Source organism: Salvelinus alpinus, chromosome 10 (genome assembly GCF_045679555.1).
Source record: "Salvelinus alpinus chromosome 10, SLU_Salpinus.1, whole genome shotgun sequence".
NCBI lineage: Eukaryota > Metazoa > Chordata > Actinopteri > Salmoniformes > Salmonidae > Salvelinus > Salvelinus alpinus.
The window spans coordinates 67,642,837-67,664,174 of record NC_092095.1 but is presented as its reverse complement, the minus strand read 5'-3'; the positions used below and the strand labels follow the sequence as shown (position 1 = coordinate 67,664,174).

The window sequence follows — 21,338 nt, the reverse complement described above, 5'->3', positions numbered from 1 at the left end:
TAATTTTAGCCTACTATAATGTGTATAACATTAGTCTACTGTAATGTACATTTGTTTCATTTACTGTATAACCAGTCACACATCCTGTATCTATCTGTTCATGATCATAGCTGATTTATAGTAACAGGGCCACCGTGGAGGGGGTCAAACAGATTCAGGTTCCTCGGGTACACATCTCAGAGGAATTGAAATGGTCTAACCACACGGACACCCTGGGTAAATCACGACAGAGACTCTTCAACCCACACTGATACCCTGGGGAAATCACGACAGCAACTCTTCAACCCACCCTGACTCCTTGGTGAAGAAGACACGACAGAGACTCTTCAACCCATACGGACACCTTGGTGAAGAAGGCACGACAGAGACTCTTCAACCCACACGGACACCTTGGTGAAGAAGACACAACAGAGACTCTTCAACCCACACGGACACCTTGGTGAAGAAGACACAACAGAGACTCTTCAACCCACACTGACACCTTGGTGAAGAAGGCATGACAGAGACTATTCAACCCACATGGACACCTTGGTAAAGAAGGTACGTCAGAGAGTCTTCAACCCACATGTACACCTTGGTAAAGAAGGCACGACAGAGAGTCTTCAACCCACACGGACACCTTGGTGAAGAAGGCACGACAGAGACTATTCAAACCACACCAACACCTTGGTAAAGAAGGCACGACAGAGACTCTTCAACCCACACGAACACCTTGGTGAAGAAGGCACGACAGAGACTCTTCAACCCACACGGACACCTTGGTAAAGAAGACACAACAGAGACTCTTCAACCCACACTGACACCTTGGTGAAGAAGGCCCAACAGAGACTCTTCAACCCACATGGACACCTTGGTAAAGAAGGCCCAACAGAGACTCTTCAACCCACATGGACACCTTGGTGAAGAAGGCACAACAGAGACTTTTCAACCCACACGGACACCCTGGTGAAGAAGGCACAACAGCGACTCTTCAAACCACACTGACAGGAGGCTGAAGAAATCCTGCCTGTTCCCGAGGGCCCTCACAGTGTTCTACAGGAGCACCATCGAGAGCATACTGTCGGCTAGATCACAGCCTGCAAGGCTCTACAGAAGGTGGTACGCTCAGCCGAACGCACCATTGGGTGTACACTGCCTGCCCTCCAGGACACCTACAACACCAGGTGTCGTATGTGATAAGAAGACCGCAGCCACCCGAGCCACGGCCTGTTCCCCCTGCTTCCATCACTCAGACGTGGGCAGTATAGGTACATCATGGCAAAAACTGTCAGACTTCTACCGCCAGACCATCAGGCTGATGAGTAGCCACCACTAGTCAGCTACCTGCTACCCCTGTGTGTCCCCAACTGAAGTTTATCCTGCCCCCACCCCCCAATGGACATTTATAATTGTTACAGTTGTATATATTATTATTATTTGTATTATTGTTTCATCCACTTCTCTTTGACCAGCACTGTTGGAGCTCAGAGCTGAAGAATGTCACTGTACCCTGCTATTACATCTGTAACCTTGTGTATATGACCAATAAACCTAATCTAATCTATAGTGATCACCACAGTAAATTTTAAGTAGATGAGAGAGGATGAAGCACATGGGGAGAGAGAGAAAGAGTGAAAGAGAGAGTAGGTAAAGGAAGTAAAACGGAAGAAATGTTACCACAAACACTTGTGCAGTGACGGAGAGACTATGATGCTGGGGTGTGTTAAGACTGATGTGAGAGACATTTAAAATTGAGGAAGCGAGAGAGAGAGAACAGACAGTGTATTTCACTCACTCTCACACACACACACACACACACACACAAACACACAGAGAGATGATCATCTACCAATGCTGTGGCTGTCTTCCTAAACCGCCTCTGGTGTAACCTGTTGATTATAGAAGGCCTGTGGGCTACAAGTCACCATGGGGCCCCGTGACTGCTGGTCCTGGACCTGCCTACCTCTCACCATCTTGGTTGTGCTTCTCTTCCCCTGGGATGCCCATGGTAAGTTTTTATATGTGATTAAACTGCAGCGTATTGTGGTTGGTTCAGTTTCAACACACAGTAAGAGAAGTGTTGCTGGTAAATTAAAGAACAACTCTCTTTGAGTGAACATTTTCGTAAATATCTGAAATGTCCTCCTCACATTCAAGACTTCCAGTTTTTGTCATCCTGGCAAAAAACACATTTTTATTTGTGTGTGAGAGCTCGGTGACATAAAAAATATATCCTGTTGTAGAAAAGATAAAGGGACTAAAAATAAGAGATTAGCGGGGTAGGAAAATTTGTTTAAAGTCGTCTTAATTTCCTCCTGATCTTCTTCCCTAAAGATGAATAATTTATGTTGTTAATGTTCTCCTCCCTGTTTTCCAGTTGCTTTTGTTGAAACAAATCGCTCTTCTGGCTTCCATTTTGTTTCCACTGAATAGCAAATACTCCACATTTCACACTGGCATTTTGAATCCATCAACAACATCAATATTTTATAATTGACATTACAGAGATATTGTAGCTTACTGATACCCAGCTGAAATAGTTTTTTGGCACATCTCAGTTATACCAATACTAGTGTCATGTATTTTAATTTGTATGATCTCAACAACAACAATCATGAGTTAATTTAAATTCTACTTTTTTTTGTGATTTAGCAGACATTCTTATCCAGAGCTACTAACAGGAGCAATTAGGGTTAGGTGCCTTGCTCAAGGACACATCGACAAATTATCTTACCTAGTCGGCTCGGGGATTTGAACCAGAAACCTTTCGGTTACTGGCCCAACGCTCTTAGCTGCTAGACTACCTGCTGTCCACTGTTATATTAACTTATTATAACTTGATAATTATGAAAATACAGGCCCTATTTTTCCTCAGTAGCTTATTATTAACCACAATGAGTCATACTATATCTGTCAGATCTCTCTATGGTCTCTTTTAAAGCTGCGATATGTCACTTTTTGGGCGACCCAACAAAATTCACATGAGTTATAGATCTGTCATTCTCATTGAAAGCAAGTCTAATAGGCGGTAGATCTGTTCTATGTGAGCTATTTCTATGCTCCCTGAGTCTTGTACTTTCGGTTTTGTACACCAGCTTCAAACAGCTGAAAATACAATATTTTTGGTTATGGAAAATATATTTCATAGCGGTTTAGATTAGAAGTCGACCGATTATGATTTTTCAACGCCGATACCGATACCGATTATTGGAGGACAAAAAAGCCGATACCGATTAATCGGCCGATTATTTTATTTGAAAAAATATGTATTTATATATATATATATATCATACACACACACACACATTTTTGTAATAATGACAATTGCAACAATACTGAATGAACAATGAACACTTTTATTTTAACTTAATATAACACATAAATAAAATCAATTTAGTCTCAAATAACATGAGAACATATGTTAAAACGAACCACCACCTTTCATGGGTCTTCAATATTCCCAGTTTAGAAGTTTTGGGTTGTAGTGCAGAAAGCAGAGCTTGTCTGCATGGTTCCCTGTCGGAAACACAGACCTTATTTGAAGTAGATCAAGACATTCTCTATGGAAGACATGAACGGTAAAATAACGAAGGAACCCCTGTCAAGTTCAGCCGCAAGTTTTTACAGGAATTATAACGCGTCGACTATTTCTCTCTAAACCATATACCTTTGACTAATCTGGAAACTATCACCTCGAAAACAAAACGTTTATTCCGTTACGTATTTTATCTAACGGGTGGCATCCATGAGTCTAAATATTCCTGTTACATTGCACAACCTTCAATGTTATGTCATAATTACGTAAAATTCTGGCAAATTAGTTCGCAAAGAGCCAGGCAGCCCAAACTGTTGCATATACCCTGACTCTGCGTGCAATGAACGCAAGAGAAATGACACAATTTCACCTGGTTAATATTGCCTGCTAACCTGGATTTCTTTTAGCTAAATATGCAGGTTTAAAAATATATACTTGTGTATTGATTTTAAGAAAGGCATTGATGTTTATGGTTAAGTACACATTGGAGCAATGACAGTCATTGATTGATTGTTTTTTATAAGATAAGTTTCATGCTAGCTAGCAATTTACCTTAGCTTACTGCATTCGCTAACAGGCAGGCTCCTCGTGGAGTGCAATGTAATCAGGTGTTAGCGCATTGGACTAGTTAACTGTAAGGTTGCAAGATTGGATCCCCCGAGCTGACAAGGTTAAAAATCTGTCTTTCTGCCTCCTAGGCCGTCATTGAAAATAAGAATGTGTTCTTAACTGACTTGCCTAGTTAAATAAAGATGAAATAAAGGTGTAAAAAAAAAATCGGCAAATCGGCGCCCAAAAATACCGATTTCCGATTGTTTTGAAAACTTGAAATCAGCCCGATCGACCGATTAATCGGAATGGCCGATTAATCGGTCGACCTCTAGTTTAGATGGTACAATGATTCTCTACACTATACTTGTTTTTTTGTCACATAAACTGAAATTAGGCGATCTATTAGAATTTTAGTAACCAGGAAATGGCGGAACGATTTCTGCATAGTGCATCTTTATTTTAGCCCAACTGTGGCTTTCCTGTGTGGTCGGAAGGTATAATCGAGATGTGTGCCATTGTGTGGTAGGCCTACAGTAAAGTTGTATATGATGCTATTGTTTTGTCACCTCTACTGTCCTCTCATTGATACTGGGAAGTCTGACACTCCTTGCCACTAATTGACATTCAGAATGTCATTGATGGTCAGTTATACTGAGTTAAACTGAGACCATTTTGGATATACTCAGTTCCTCAGTGATGATTATGAAGTCTGAAAGTCTTTAGGTTTGTGATAAGTTCCCCCATGGTATGATGAGGTGGTCCTATTTAGTCTGAGACAGGCTGCAGCACTGAATAAGCGCAGGTGGGGTTGAATCTCAGTTCCCTAGAACCTGTAGTCCCACTGTTTTATGCTAATTGAGTTCCCACTCTTCAGGATGTGAAATGTGTTTTGTCCCTTTTTTTAATCTTTCTGTGTGTATCCCCCTTCTATTAGTCATGAACATGTCACTTTCACTGATACCAAGGGGAAATTCTGATGAAGGGGAAAATCTCCTTCACCTGTCTGCAATCTTTAATCACCTCTCATCTTAGTAAAAAAAATGTTTTCCACCACCTAGGATCCAGCTAAAAAAAAGTTTTAGGCCTATCCTTGTAGCCATTATTGCAATATTAGTATTTTGGTGTGTGATCTAATGATCTAATGATCTAGAGGTGATAGGTGATCTTATGGGGACCTATTGGTCAGGCAAGGACTTACTTCAGTTTAATTCTTTGCAGGTGAAGATTCTGATTGTTTCCCAGAGATTAGAGTGGCACGGAACACAGTATGGAGGGCTTCACCTGGGGAACAACTGAAGATGACCTGTTCTGTTGATTTATGTTCCAACTCACCACCATCATGGTGTAAGTTTGATGAATCAAACAAATGCAAAACTGTCAACACAACAGCTCTCATTCAAACACAGTGGACCAATTTGACAAACACTACAGGGATCTTATTTCTGGTCTTCACCAGCATATCCATAGATGATGCAGGTCTATACAGGTGTGAATTACACACGGCTGTGGGTCATTCTATCAATGTTACTGTCTCAGGTAAGCAACCTATTAATACATTTTCTCAGTTTGAAATGTTTAATCAGTCAAACATTCAGTCAAACATCCCCATTGTATTCATAGAAGCAAACCCCCTGTGATGGGTGTCAATTGTTATGTATTTCAGAGAGAATCGAAGACACCACAGATTTATATCAGAACAATGACACAACAAGTAAGAGGAGATTTTCACTCTTCATAGCTCAGCATGCATTGCACACTGAACAGAAAGGTGCTGCAGTATGAATGTACATCAAGGCACACCACAATGCTATGTCACACCTAGCTCTGAAACACTGTGGTATCCAGTAACACCCTAACAGCCAGTTATACTAGCAACCTAGTATCCACGTTGAGTCAAACCTCCTCTTCAGGGGTGTAATTTTGATTTGAAATGTGTGTGTGTGTGTGTGTGTGTGTGTGTGTGTGTGTGTGTGTGTGTGTGTGTGTGTGTGTGTGTGTGTGTGTGTGTGTGTGTGTGTGTGTGTGTGTAATTAGGCAGAATTATTTTGCCATTGAAAACTAATTTCCTGTATTTGTATATTTTTTGACCTATAGCTTTTATGAATTCAAATGTGTGGTGGGGGAACATTTCCTCCTTGTTCATAGTGGAAATTAGGCCTATTTGTCTTATAGACATTACAGTGAGTCAGAGGGACAGCTTCCTGGAGTGGGTGTGGCCTTATGTTTACTCCTCGGCTGGGATTGTGGTGTTTGTCATCGTGGTGATAACCATATCCATGCTCTCAATGCGTGGTTGTAAAGGTAAGATGCTCACGATTTCCTTAGCATATTAATACAGACCAATGATCACCCAAATCCAGATAGCAGATGCTCTGAAAGAGCTGCAAAACCTGGACCCGTACAAATCAGCTGGGCTAGACAATCTGGACTAGACAATCTGGACCCTCTCTTTCTAAAATTATCCGCCGCCATTGTTGCAACCCCTATTACCAGTCTGCTCAACCTCTCTTTCGTATCGTCCGAGATCACTAAAGATTGGAAAGCTGCCACGGTCATCCCCCTCTTCAAAGGGGGTAACACTCTAGAACCAAACTGTTATAGACCTATATCCATCCTGCCCTGCCTTTCTAAAGCCTTTGAAAGCCAAGCTAATTAACAGATCACTGACCATTGCGAATCCTACTGTACGTTCTCCGCTGTGCAATCCGGTTTCCGAGCTGGTCACAGGTGCACCTCAGCCACGCTCAAGGTACTAAACTATATCATAACCGCCATCGATAAAAGACAGTACTGTGCAGCCGTCTTCATCGACCTGGCCAAGGCTTTCGACCGTATTTTTATCGGCAGACTCAACAGCCTTGATTTCTCAAATGACTGCTTCGCCTGGTTCATCAACTACTTTGCAGACAGAGTTCAGTGTGTCAAATCGGAGGGCCTGTTTCCAGACCTCTGGCAATCTCTATGGGGGTACCACAGGGTTCAATTCTCGGGCCAACTCTTTTCCCTGTATATATCAATGATGTCACTCTTGCTGCTGGTGATTCCCTGATTCACCTCTACGCAGACGACACCATTCTGTATACATCTGGCCCTTCTTTGGACACTGTGTTAACTAACCTCCAAACGAGCTTCAATGCCATACAACTCTCCTTCTGTGGCCTCCAACTGCTCTTAAACGCTAGTAAAACCAAATGCATGCTTTTCAACCGTTCGCTGCCCGCACCCTCCTGCCCGACTAGCATCACTACTCTGGATGGTTATGACTTAGAATATGTGGACAACTACAAATGCCTAGGTGTCTGACTAGACTGTAAAGTCTCCTTCCAGACTCATATTAAACATCTCCAATCCAAAATCAAATCTAGAATTGGCTTCCTATTTCGCAACAAAGCCTCCACTCACGCCACCAAACATACCGTCGTAAAACTGACTATCCTACCGATCCTTGACTTTGGCGATGTTATTTACAAAATAGCTTCCAGCAAACTGCTCAGCAAACTGGATGCAGTCTATCACAGTGCCATCCGTTTTGCTACCAAAGCCCCTTATACCACCCACCACTGCGACCTGTATGCTGTAGTCGGCTGGCCCTCGCTACATATTCATCGCCAGACACACTGGCTCCAGGTCATCTACAAGTTTATGCTAGGTAAATCTCCGCCTTATCTCAGCTCACTGGTAACGATAACAACACCCACCCGTAGCACGCGTTCCAGCAGGTATATCTCTGTAACGGCAGCCTTCCCTCTCTTCACGAGAAGAGAGGGTGTAACAGGGATCGGACCAAGATGCAGCGTAGTTGGTGCTCAACATATTTAATAATGATAAACAGTGAACACTTAACAATTACAAAATAACAAAATGTGGCAAACCGATACAGTCCTAGCTGGTGCAGAGAAAACACAGAGACAGGAAACAACCACCCACAAACTCCAACACAAAACAAGCCACCTATATATAATTCCCAATCAGAGACAACACAAAACACCTGCCTCTGATTGAGAACCATATTAGGCCAAACATAGAAACAGACAAACTAGACACACAACATAGAATGCCCACCCAGCTCACGTCCTGACCAACACTAAAACAAGCAAAACACACAAGAACTATGGTCAGAAAGTGACAATCTCACTGGTCATCCCCAAAGCCAACACCTTCTTTGGCCGCCTTTCCTTCCAGTTCTCTGCTGCCAATGACTGGAACGAATTGCAAAAATCGCTAAAGCTGGAGACTTGTATTTCTCTCACCAACTTTTAACATCAACTATCTGAGCAGCTAACCGATCGCTGCAGCTGTACATAGCCCATCTGTAAATAGCCCACCCAATCTACCAATCTACCAATCTACCTACCTCATCCCCATATTGTTTTTATTTACTTTTCTGCTCTTTTGCACACCAGTATTTCTACTTGCACATCATCATCTGCTCATCTATCACTCCAGTGTTAATTTGCTAAATTGTAATTACGTCGCTACTATGGCCTATTTTTTGCCTTACCTCCTCAGCCATTTGCACACACAGTATATAGACTTTCTTTTTTTCTATTGTGTTATTGACTGTACGCTTGTTTATTCCATGTGTAACTCTGTGTTGTTGTTTGTGTCGCACTGCTTTGCTTTATCTTGGCAAAGGTCACAGTTGTAAATGAGAACTTGTTCTCAACTAGCTTACCTGGTTAAATAAAGGTGAAAAAAAATTATAATAAAAAATGATGACCATAGCACATTAATACAGACTAATGATGACCATAGCATATTAATACAGACTAATGATGACCATAGCACATTAATACAGACTAATGATGACCATAGCACATTAATACAGACTAATGATGACCATAGCACATTAATACAGACTGATGATGACCATAGTATATTAATACAGACTAATGATGACCATAGCACATTAATACAGACTAATGATGACCCTAGTACATTAATACAGACTAATGATGACCATAGCACATTAATACAGACTAATGATGACCATAGCACATTAATACAGACTAATGATGACCATAGTACATTAATACAGACTAATGATGACCATAGCACATTAATACAGACTAATGATGACCCTAGTACATTAATACAGACTAATGAGGACCATAGTACATTCATACAGACATTTATATCTAGGACATGACATCTAATTTCAATGTTTTGTTCATAATTCCCTTGAAATTGCAGGTGCCTGTCCGGCCAGGAAGTTAAGGAAAGAGGACCAAACAGAGAACCAGGTCAAACAGATATACACTACACATCTCCCTTTCATTTAGTCCTGTATTAGTACTATTAGTACAGATTCTGAATGGTCTTTAATGTGTTTACAGTATGTAACATGGTGGAGTCTTTTGGTGTGCTCCTTGTCTGTCAGTCCCAGGTGTGGCCCACTATAATCAACGGTGGGGTTTGCAAATACACAGAGTATTAAAGTTGCTTACTTGTTGTTGCAGTATATGGCTATACCAATGACCCAGCAAGCATTCCCACGACCCAACCCACAACCTCACCACAGACAAAGCATCCGATCCCACCAAGCCCAGGACCGGCTCCAAGCCCAGCCCCAAGCCCAGGCACAAGCCCAGCCCACCCCACCGCCGGACTGTATCTATGACAACGCACCTACCAGGGGCCCACGTCGCACTCATCCGGCACCCGTCCAAGCTGCAGCCAATCAGGTAGCTGTCTCAGTGGACAGGGACGATACCTATAGCAACGGGAAGGAGAAAGAGGAAGAGAGTGATATCATGTACGCAGCGCTCAACCATCAGGTAAAGCCTCGAGCCGCGCCGTGCCCTGCACAGCCTCAGGAGGAGGGCTCAGAGTACGCAGCCATACGGGTGTCCTGAGCCCTGGAACCAGGAAGTAAAACTCCTCTTCCCGGAGGGCCACAGTCCTACTGGTCTTTGTTTCTCCCTGATTACAGGAAGGGGGTCGCTGCGTCCCAATATGGCGACCGGAGTATGGGCGAGTGGGTGTGTCGAAAGGGAAGTAGTGGGCGTGTGGAAAGGAGTGGGTGTGTCAAAGCGCTCTGCTATAGGTCAGACGGTTTTGATTGAGCTGTATTTTTTCTCTTCCGTTTCTTGCCACTCAACCAGACTGTGACACACAACTAGGTGCTATCCACAACCAAAAAGGGGTTATTTGGCTGACCTCATAAGAGAACCCTTTGAAGAACCCCCTTTGGTTCCAGGTAGAACCCTTCTGGGTTCCATGAAGAACCCTTTCCACAGAGGGTTCTACATGGAATCCAAAACAGTTCTACCTGGAACCAAAAAGGGTTCTCCTACGGGGACAGCCGTAAAACCCTTTTGGAACCCTTTTTTCTACGAGTGTACCTCACATTGAGCTCCTATACTGCGAGAGTTGGGACTTCTGTTTTTAAGCCAGAGGATGAGTCTGAGTGTTAGATTTACATAAATAATTGTACATTTTCCGGTTTAAAACTGAAGATTGTTTATTGGGGCGGCAGGTAGCCTTGTGGTTAGAACGTTGGGCCAGTAACCGAAAGGTTGCTAGATCAAATCCCTGAGCTGACAAGGTAAAAGTCTGTCGTTCTTCCCCTGAACAACGCAGTTAACCCACTGTAAAAAATGTCAGGTATTGATGATGGGTGTACTGTTGCTTTATGGGTTGTACGCATGTTCTTACTGTGACTGTCACCCTGATATATTACTGTGACTGTCACCCTGATATATTAGTGTGACTGCCACTCTGATATATTAGTGTGACTGCCACTCTGATATATTACTGCGACTGTCACCCTGATATATTACTGTGACTGCCACTCTGATATTGGCTACTAGGTAGCTACTTCCCATGCCGTTGCCGGACAGTAGTGCCTGTCAAGCGGGAGCGAATGGTACTGTGTCCCGGTGTTGTTGTTTTTCATGCGTGCCCTCCCCATTGAGTAGTAGACTGTATGTACTGTATGTATCAAGGTGACATCTAGATGGTTATCAATATTAGTTACTTCTTCTGTAGCCTGCTATCCTCCTTGACATAAAATTATTTGAGAGAAAATGTTGCCACGTTAGCTGCCGCCTGCGACATGACACCAGTGGTGCCGTTTAAGATTATTTAACGAGGCAAGTCAGTTAAGAACAAATTCTTATTTACAATGACGGCCTACACCGGCCAAACCCAGACGACACTGGGCCAATCGTGCACAGCCCTATGGGACTTCCAATCACCTCAGGTTGTGATACAGCCTGGAATTGAACCAGGATGTCTGTAGTGATGACTCAAGCACGGAGATGCAGTGCCTTAGACCGCTGCGCCACTCGGGAGCCCCGATGAGGGATGAGAATGGCCTTATTTCTGTTACAGCTTATTGGATGACTGTCATTCATATTCCATTCGCCCAGTTCAATGTAACATCGATAGGTTTAGGCTACTACATGATACAACATTTTTCCCTATACCCATCATGAGGTTGCTACAACCTATGAATGAAAGCTACACCATGGTGCTGTTTAGGCTACTGTAGACCTACAGTGTGTTTTAATCAATTATTTGGTGACGTGAATACATTTAGTATAGTTTTATCTAAAAAGGCTAACTTCTTAAAAATGTTTTACTATATAAATTTTTATGAAATTCACTGAGGAAGATGTTCCTCCCCTTCCTCAACTGAGGAGCCTCCACTGCATGATACCCAGTAGGAAGCAAGTCGGCAGGCATGTCGATACAACCCCGGTGACCTGGTCCAGCTTATCGACTCGTCTTGCAGCCCAATCAGCCACGTAAAACGGTATTCAGTGGCAACAAATCTGCCCAATTAGCTGATTCACTTTCCATACACCCACTCTCCCATACTTCGGTCGCCATATTGGGCTGCAGATACCCATACTTGGTATTACAGAAATCGATCAGCTGACTGCATCTGAACTTTGAACTTCCACCAATGATAACGTCAGTTTTAGCTCTGGCCTTTTGGGTAAAACTTTCTGACAGAGGTTGATTCTTGAGGCCTACATCAAATATTCCACTGCACTGTAATCAAGTGAACATCAGTTGACTGTGAATGTAACTGTGCATTATAGTTTTTTTTAATGCATTTTTCTGTGATTGCGTGTTACCTATTTAAACAAATAATCAAATTTGATTTACTGTAATATATAATTAATATAATAAATATAATAATATAATAAATAATATAATTTTCACTGCAATATTACTATTCTCCATTCCTTACTGTAATCAACCAGTTTCAGTGAAATCACTGTGAGTGATGACAATCCCCTGGCCTTGGGTTTAGTTGAGGTGTTACTGTCGTTATGCAGGGTGTTTTGCAGTTTACCTCTTGTGCTGGGATGTGATTAGGAGGTTTCCTGTGCTACACAAACCAAAACCCCACATGCTGCAGCACACGGTTACATATCCTGTGATGCAGTGAGAAGCTTTCAGTGTGTGTGTGTGTGTGTGTGTTCCTATATGTGTGTGTGTTCATGCCTGATCTACTGTTCCTGCATGTGTGTGTGCATGTGTTATCCCAGCTAGCACATAATGTTCTGAGAACCATATATTTCTTAGACCTTGGTGAGAGTATGTTTGTCCTATGATTATTTTGCACACAGCCTTCCCACAATGTTCTGGGAATGGTGCAGGATACCCAGCTAGCACATAACGTTCTAAGAACCATACTTCAGCATAATGTTTTCTGCAGGTTTCCTCATGGTTCTATTTAAAGGAAAAATCCACCCAAAACCACTCATTCCTATAATTTACAGTGTTGCATAACACTAATATGTGAGAACAATATTTTTTGTGAACACATTTTTCATTTTGTCGTTATAATAAAGTTGGTAGCAACGTGAAAATCATTGTGAAAATCTGTTGCAGCTCAAGATGACAAAAAAAAAACACAATGCAATGCTCTCTCTATGGGCTGGCTGGCTAGTAGCTAGCTAGCAAACGTAGCTACACACAATAATTCCAAAGTCAATATCAGCATGTGAAGTAGGTAGTTAGCTTTAGAATTGCCTAAACAAACTGCAATATTAATTTAGGAGTCTACAATCTCACCATGTTTAAACTGCAGATTGATGTGCCTCACAGAGTGGAGTCTGACATTCGCAACGGCACCATGCAATGCACCCTGGACTGAAGAGGCAGACAAATAGGAGAAATGTGTTAGACCCTCTGTTAAATTACACATTTCTTGAGGTAGGAATATCATGAAAATATGGTCAACAGCTCATTGGAGAGAAGACATCCTCCCACGTTATGACATCGGCCAGTATTAGAATCTGACATGTATGATAGACGTTTTAAAGATGTAAAAGCCATATTCCTATTAACTTCCAGTGTAGTGAGAGACACTTTAACACAATGCTACATCATACTGGCAGAATTTCTGCCTGCTTGAACGGCAATAACTCAGACACACATGAAATGACCCAGGGAATCGATAGAACATCACTCAGAGATGCACAAAAACATTATAACATTCAAAATGGGTGAATCTTTACTTTAAAGTCATGTTCTCAGAACTTTAAGAAAACGTTCCATAAAAAGCACAAGCAAACATTAGTAAAATTCTAAGAATGTTATTTAAAAACATATACATTCCATTCTCAACATCAACAAAACTCTCTCTGTCCTCTATCTGTGTGTTCAGGTGTGTTGATCTTAATGGGTGCTTGTTTCCTTAGAAATGGGGTCTGTTTGAATAGACTAAAATGAATGGCTTTGTGAACGCTAGCTCCATCTTGGTGACGCAGTGGACTAATTCCAAAACGTTCAGGGAACCATGGTAAACGTTCTCAGAACCTCCCTGCAAGCTAAATATCAACATTCCCAGAAAGTTTTCTGTTTTACCAGTCAGGAAACGTATGGCTTCCTTCGCAGAAGCAATAGGAAACCAAAAACGTACGTTCCCCCGACTTCCAAGTAACCACATTTAGTAGATGGGATGTGAGTGTTTATGTGCTTGCATGAGTGTGTGCTTTACTATATGTGATTGTGATCTCCTAACCATCTCAAAGACACAGGGCCTTGAACAGGAAACACAGGGCTGACCACAGTGTTGTGAAGTACACCTGACATGGTGGGATTGAGACTGTGTTGTTTTACAGCACAGGTGTCAAACTCATTCCACGGAGGGCCGAGTGTCTGCGGGTTTTTGTTCCTCCATTCTACTTCACTGTAAAAAAAAAGAAAGTCTCAGAACACCATGCATGATTGTGTAACGAAACCATGGAAAATAGTGCACCTAAGCTGAGATTTGGTGTTTGGAAGGTGTTTGAATGTAAACCTAATGAAAGTGTTTTAAATACAGAGAATGTGTTTTAAAACAGAAATTAAGTACTTTGAAAGACCCAAAGTGGTTCATCAACATGACTTGGTGTTTTTAAGAGAGTGTTGTGAAAACCCTTTCTGTGGTTTCAGTGCATGTAAAAGTCAGCATTAAAACACAAAAACTGTTTTTCTCATGCAATTAATAGTTTAGAAATGCAAATGGTTTATAATCCTAAATATTGATTGATGATAAGGACCTATGGATAATATTTTTTTATAATATTGATAATAGTTCGACCTTTATTTTTTTCAATGCTTTATTTAGACAGAATAGAATCAGGAGGTGCAGTCAGAGGGTACATTTTGTTGGAATTTTACCCACTCACCCACACAGCCACACTGTAAGAAATTATTCGGGAGGGAATTGAAATTGGACCCCCCCCCAAAATACATATACTTAATAAAAATGAATGCAAGTTGTGCCGAGCACGAAGAACGGGGTTCAATTCTCCACTCCAACCCTTCAATCTGTTTCTCCCACCTATCTGTATCCTCTCTGTCATTTCATAACTGTCTCAATAAAAAGTCTAAATACCTCAAAAATATCTTAACATTTTTTTAATGCAATCATATCAATGATTTGTTGAACACTGTGCTTGACAATGCCTGCCCAAAACGGTATATAATGTCAAATTATCAAATACATAACAACGTTAAACATTAAGGCACTTCAGAAAAAGGGATCTAATTCTGCACTAGACAGGATTCAAAACATCCGAATGGAGTTTAGAAGCTTTAAATAGAGGAAACGGCGCCAAAACAGAAGGGATCTAATTCTGCACTAAACAGGACTCGAAACACCAAAATAGTGTTTACAACCTTTTCTGTGAGTGCTCTCAGTCTCTGGCAAGGTGTTGCACAGCACTTGATTAAGTGGTGTTACAATACACCGTGTCGTGTTTCAAAATATCTCAGGATGATGTGTTGTAATACTCCAGCAAAGTTAAGGTTTTGTCTCCTTCAATTTGGTGGCAGCTCAGTTGCCACAAGTTTTGGCATTACAAAGTACTTCATTTTAACAGTGTTGATTGATAAATTAAGGGCACTAATTTGTAAGGAACTCCCCTCACCTGCTTGTCTATGGCTTAATTGAAAGGAAAACCCAAAAACCTACAGACACTAGGCCCTCAATGGAATGAGTTTGACACTCCTGCAGCACAGTATTGTAGATGAGGTGTACCCTAGGTGCACTGGTCATCTGACACCATGATTTAAAAAACAGGAACCACTTAGCTGACTGGCATGTTTAGGCCAGTAATGGGACTTTACCTCTCAATACCCTCATGCACATTTTCGTAGACACTCTTATCCAGAGCGACTTACAGTAGTGAGTGCATACATTTTAAAAACTTTTTTTGTGCCATGTTCTACCAACTGAGCTGCATGGAACACATACATGATAATGTTGTGTGTGATCTCGTGCACCATAAAGTCTGTATTGTGAACACAGTTAACCCCACAAGGCATCGTACTCTGACAAGACTTGTTTCATTTCTGTTCTTTTTTCTTTTATAGCTATTCTAACCTGAGAATCTGCATTGTCTCCAGGTCTCTCTTGAAAAATAGATGTGTTTCATATCAACGAGAGTAACCTGGTTAAATAAAGGTTAAATACATTTGAAATAAGTGTCTATCCTTCCATGGTGCTGCTTGTATAAGACACTGCTTTGCTGTTCTCTCACTGAATGTACTGGAACAGAACTGCAATGATGATTGCCATTGACTGGCTATTTAAAAGGAGACTTTTTATAAAATATGTGTTGTTGCTTTTTTTAATGTATTATTCAATAAATGTATGATATTTTCTGAACGTTGAACTGTCCTAAATGATAAACTGTACATGACTTAGGATGAAGCTATGTATTATGTTTTGTTTACCTGCGTCTGAACTGCATATACAGTTAACCTGCTTATTAAGCCTATATGTTTTTTCCCAACACAAACATCAGTGACATTTAAGACACTCAGATAGGGAAGCACCTGTTCCCCTACAAGACCATGCTCCCCCATGCTCAACGTCTCAACGTCCCACTGAATCCAGGAAATGAGCCATTTCAGTTCAAAACAGTGATCCAAAACGTAGACCACGTGGTGATTCTCTGGTCTCAGCCACTTCAGTCCCGTGGTGTGAGGTGGACGTAGGTTGTTCCCGCCACCTCTCTGTGGTCTGTGAGTGGAACGAACTGTTGAAGCCTGACTCTGTGATAGCACCCTCCCTCCCCCACACACAGACAGACACGTGGATGGGGTTTTAGGCTGGGTTTCTGTAGAAGCACTTTGTGACATCTGCTGATGTAAAAAGGGCTTTATAAATACATGTGATTGATATGTGTTACACATATCAAGTGCTACACCTACAGCAACACCCAGACTGTGTGGCTGACCCCTGAGCCCTGACACTGAGGAGGGGAGGATATGTAGACCTACACCGACAGTAGACTGTGTGGCTGACCCCTGACGCCTGACACTGAGGAGGGGAGGATGTGTAGACCTACACCGACAGTAGACTGTGTGGCTGACCCCTGACCCCTGACACTGAGGAGGGGAGGATGTGTAGAAGTGAGAAAAACAACACCTGAAAAGATTTTGAGCAGAAAACTTGCCATTAACATTTATTTTTAATCACCCTCATCATAAGGAAATCAATAAAGTCTAGCTGGGGTGTGTGTGCGTGTTTGTGTGTGTGTGTGTTCGTACTATACAAGCACCATAACAGGGGTAGGGGTGTCAGGGGGGACAACTTCCCCCTGTTATTCTCATGTCTCAATTCCCTGTTCTGCTCTCGGGAGGAAGTTGGATATTTCACATACTTCTACAGGTAAACGAGTATGTGTCTGAAAAATGTGCTTAACTGACATCAGAGGACCAAGATTAGAGATCCGAAAACTATATAAATACAAAACAGGTGGACCACCTTAAAGTTGCTTATATTAGAACCACCACTACAGAGTTAACGGCTGTAGGGGGTAACTAAAGGGTTAATTTACAGAAGATGATCTAGAGTGCCCTCAAGTGGATGCATAGCATATAGCACACAATTAGCTAAACCTCCCACTGCTGTTATCTTGTTTCGGACTGATAATATTGTTATGAACGGGTTCAATCCAAATGTATTCATCTAGTTACAACATGAGACCATGACCTGCTGCTCGGTCTCAGGTTAAGAGGCAGGGTATGACCACTAAAATATGTAGGTCCCACATAAAACCAGGCTTAACCTTTAAGGCATAATGAAGACTTATAGATGCTTCATAAGTCATCCATAAGCCAATGTGATGCTATATAAACGGGTAGAAAAAAGGTTATGCCACATTTGATAAAGAACCAGATGTACAGTCAGACCTGTCACATGACCCTTTGTAGTGCTTATGAAGACTTTACGAATTTATGTCATGTTACGTCAACTCAAATGAAGAAAAAACACATTCAATATAATGATAAATGTCTTTGGTCTGACAGAGTTGGACATAATGATAAATGTCTTTGGTCTGACAGAGTTGGACAAAATGATAAATGTCTTTGGTCTGACAGAGTTGTGGAGTCAGGGGGACAAAGAACAATCAGTGATGCCAAGATCCAGAGTCAAGAGGTTCATTCATAGGTAACAGAGGGTTTCCTCCAGATAAGCCTTTGATTTACACTCCTAGATTAATTATTTGCTTTTAGATCTTGAATAATATTCAGAACATTCTCAATAACAAACGTTTGTTTGTATGGAATGGATTGTGTTCCCTTTCCTGTCATTGTGAAGTGCTCCAGTTTCACCATGCAGTCAACAGAACTAACATACATATCTAGTATTACCATGTGTGGACTCTGGGGGGGGTTACAGTTCCTTCGGAAAGTATTCAGACCCCTTTACTTTTTCCACTTTTTGTTACGTTACAGCTTAGTCCTAAAATTGATTAAATATTTGTTTTTTCTCATCCATCTACACACAATAACCCATAATGACAAAGCAAAAATAGATATTTAGAATTTTTTGCAAATGTATTACAAATAAAAAACTGAAATATCACATTAACATAAGTATTCAGACCCTTTACTCAGTACTTTGTTGAAGCACTTTTGGCAGCGATTAGAGCATCAAGTCTTCTTGGGTATGACGCTACAAGCTTGGCACACCTGTATTTGGGGAGTTTCTCCCATTCTTCTCTACAGATCCTCTCAAGCTATGTCAGGATGGATGTGGAGCGTTGCTGCACAGCTATTTTCAGGTCTCTCCAGAGATGTTCTATCAGGTTCAAATCCGGGCTCTGGCTGGGCCACTCAAGGACATTCAGAGACTTGTTCCGAAGCCACTCCTGCGTTTTCTTGGCTGTGTACTTAGGGTCGTTGTCCTGTTGGAAGATGAACCTTCACCCCAGTTTGAGGTCCTGAGCGCTCTGGAGCAGGTGTCATCAAGGATCTCTCTGTACATTGCTCCATTCATCTTTGCCTCGATCCTGACTAGTCTCCCAGTCCCTGCCGTTGAAAAACATTCCCGCAGCATGGTGCTGCCAACACCATGTTTCACCTTAGGGATTCCTCCAGACGTGACACTTGGCATTCAGGCCAAAGAGTTTAAAGTTGGTTTCATCAGACCAGAGAATCTTGTTTCTCATGTGAGACTGGGTGTGTGTTTGTTTTGAGGCTATTTCAGAACTTTCAGTGCCACAATAGTCTGGAAAGGAAGTTAGTCACAGAACATTTAAGAGTAGATCTGTTTAAAAAGCAGCGCCATTCAGACGGTCCAAGAGAAACAGCATTGAGTCCAAACTGGGCACAAGAGGGGCAGACTGAATGGGCTTGTTGTTAGCTTACCTCCCACAATCTATTCTGACCATCTGTTTCCAAAGGGACTCTTGTGGTGAAACCCTGGTGAATAATCTTCAAGAACAACACACACTAATTCATACAGATACACACACCCGTAAACACACCCACACTCAACAAGTATGTTGTGGCTCACAAAGCCCTTCAAAGTAGAAACATCTTCAGAAAGCATAGGTCTGATAAATCTGGCACCTAATGAAATAAGCCTGGCTGGTGCCACGCTTGTATCGTTTGGAGGATGCAAGGGACACACAAACATCTCTGAAGTCAAGCAAGACTTTCAGATCCTGGTACAAGGAGGAGCGGTTCCAATGGTGAGGTCCACTAATTATCATAAACACATAATACATACTTTAAAAAGCATAGTTTCAAAAGGCAACAGAGTAATTCTGCAACAATTCATTTGATAATGAAGATGAACAGAGTGAAATAAAGAGCATCTCTGGATGGTTTACTTGTCCATGTAGGTCCTGTAATAGTGCATTACATACTGTACATACAGCGCCTTCAGGAAGGATTCACACCCCTTGACTTACTCCACATTTTGTTGTGTTACAGCCTGAATTCAAAAAGGTATTAAATAGATTTTTTCTCTCTGTTACATCTGCTTCTGCCATGCCATCTACTTCTCATCCTGTGTCTCCCCAACCTGCCGCCACTTCCCCAGTGCTCTCTCTCTCCCTCTGTGTGTGTGTGTGTGTGTGTGTGTGTGTGTGTGTGTGTGTGTGTGTGTGTGTGTGTGTGTGTGTGTGTGTGTGTGTGTGTGTGTGTGTGTGTGTGTGTGTGTGTGTGTGTGTGTGTGTGTGTGTGTGTGTGATTGTGTGGGTGGAGACAGATGTGCTGGAGGCGGAGCAGATCCCCACCAGCTGCAACATGTTCCATAATCAAGGCCTTTACAAATACTCAGCCCTGCCACTTCCACGCTGCTAGTTCGTAGTCTCTGCTCAGTCAGTCTGCGGTTTAAGCGGTTTGTTCCTGCATAGATCTTGTTATCCTCCTGTGCCTGGTTTTCCCTAGCCTGGCTCTGCTTTTATCTCTGCTACAGTTCTGTCCGCTCTGACTCTGGTCACTGTCTCCAGTCCCTCGTCTCGTCAGTCCTGCTTCTCTGCCCTGGACCCCTGCACTACTGCTTCCTTGGATTCTGCTCTGGACCTGCTTACCCTGCCCCTACTCCCCTTGCCTCAGCCTCAGTTCCTGGATCCCTGCTACCTGCCCGAGCTTCCCCTGGCCTGCACCCCCCCCCCCCCCCCCGCTTTTCAATAAATACCTTAAATACCTTATCCCAGTCTCCTTGTCGGAGTCTGCACTTGGGTTCACCTGCTCCGCGAAACACTTTCTCATCCATCTACACATAATACCCCATAATGACAAAGTGAACATAGTCTTTGTGACGTGTTGAGGTTGGACCCAGGTGCAGAGAAGAGACCAGACCAGGAATCAGTGGTTAAGGATAAACAGAATACTTTACTGAGAAACGGTAGTCGCAGGATCACAGCATAGGTGATTAGATGTTGAAATAGTGCTGGATTAGTGGAGGCAGCGCTTGTTTTCTTTTGCGACTTGCGGTAACTCTCTGTGGTTCTAAATCAATAGTTTAGTAATGTCTGAAAATATCTGGGAAATGTACTTGTTCTACCATGCTGTAGGTCATGTAACTGTTTGTTATATGCTTTCTGGACATCACCAGACAGATGTTTCTCTCCGGTTTTGTAATTAAACAAAAGGTGTGGTAGAATTTATTCTGCCACCGCGTCTTCTTATTGTCTAGGCTTTAGGTCTATATATCACAGTGTCAAGGCATATGAACTAACAGGTTACAGAGCAAACAATGCAATTATCACAACATACAGTAGGTTGAAAAATTGATCCTCAGCTCTTTTTTTTTTATACCCATCGTCTAATTGGTGCTCTTATTCGTGAGGCATTGGAAATTCTCCCTGGTCTTTGTTGTTGAATCTGTGTTTGAAATTCACTGCTCAACTGAGGGACCTTACAGATAATTGTATGTGTGGGGAACAGAGATGAGGTAGTCATTCAAAAATCATGAGTCCATGCAACTTATTATGTGACTTGTTAAGCACATTTTTACTCTTGAACTTATTTTGACTTGCCATAACAAAGAGGTTGAATACTAAATTGACTCGAGACA

The 21,338-nt window shown here is 42.0% G+C and overlaps 1 protein-coding gene across 1 annotated transcript; it reads left to right on the top strand.

Moving 5' to 3' along the window:
- The first annotated feature begins 1,692 nt into the window (after positions 1 to 1,692).
- Positions 1,693 to 16,184, top strand: LOC139532718 (B- and T-lymphocyte attenuator-like). The gene is made up of 6 exons (XM_071330660.1): positions 1,693 to 1,987; positions 5,285 to 5,602; positions 5,730 to 5,777; positions 6,239 to 6,367; positions 9,260 to 9,309; positions 9,526 to 16,184. The coding sequence occupies exons 1-6, from the start codon at positions 1,906 to 1,908 to the stop codon at positions 9,919 to 9,921; spliced, it is 1,023 nt and encodes a 340-aa protein (XP_071186761.1). The 5' UTR covers positions 1,693 to 1,905; the 3' UTR covers positions 9,922 to 16,184.
- The last annotated feature ends 5,154 nt before the right edge of the window (positions 16,185 to 21,338 follow it).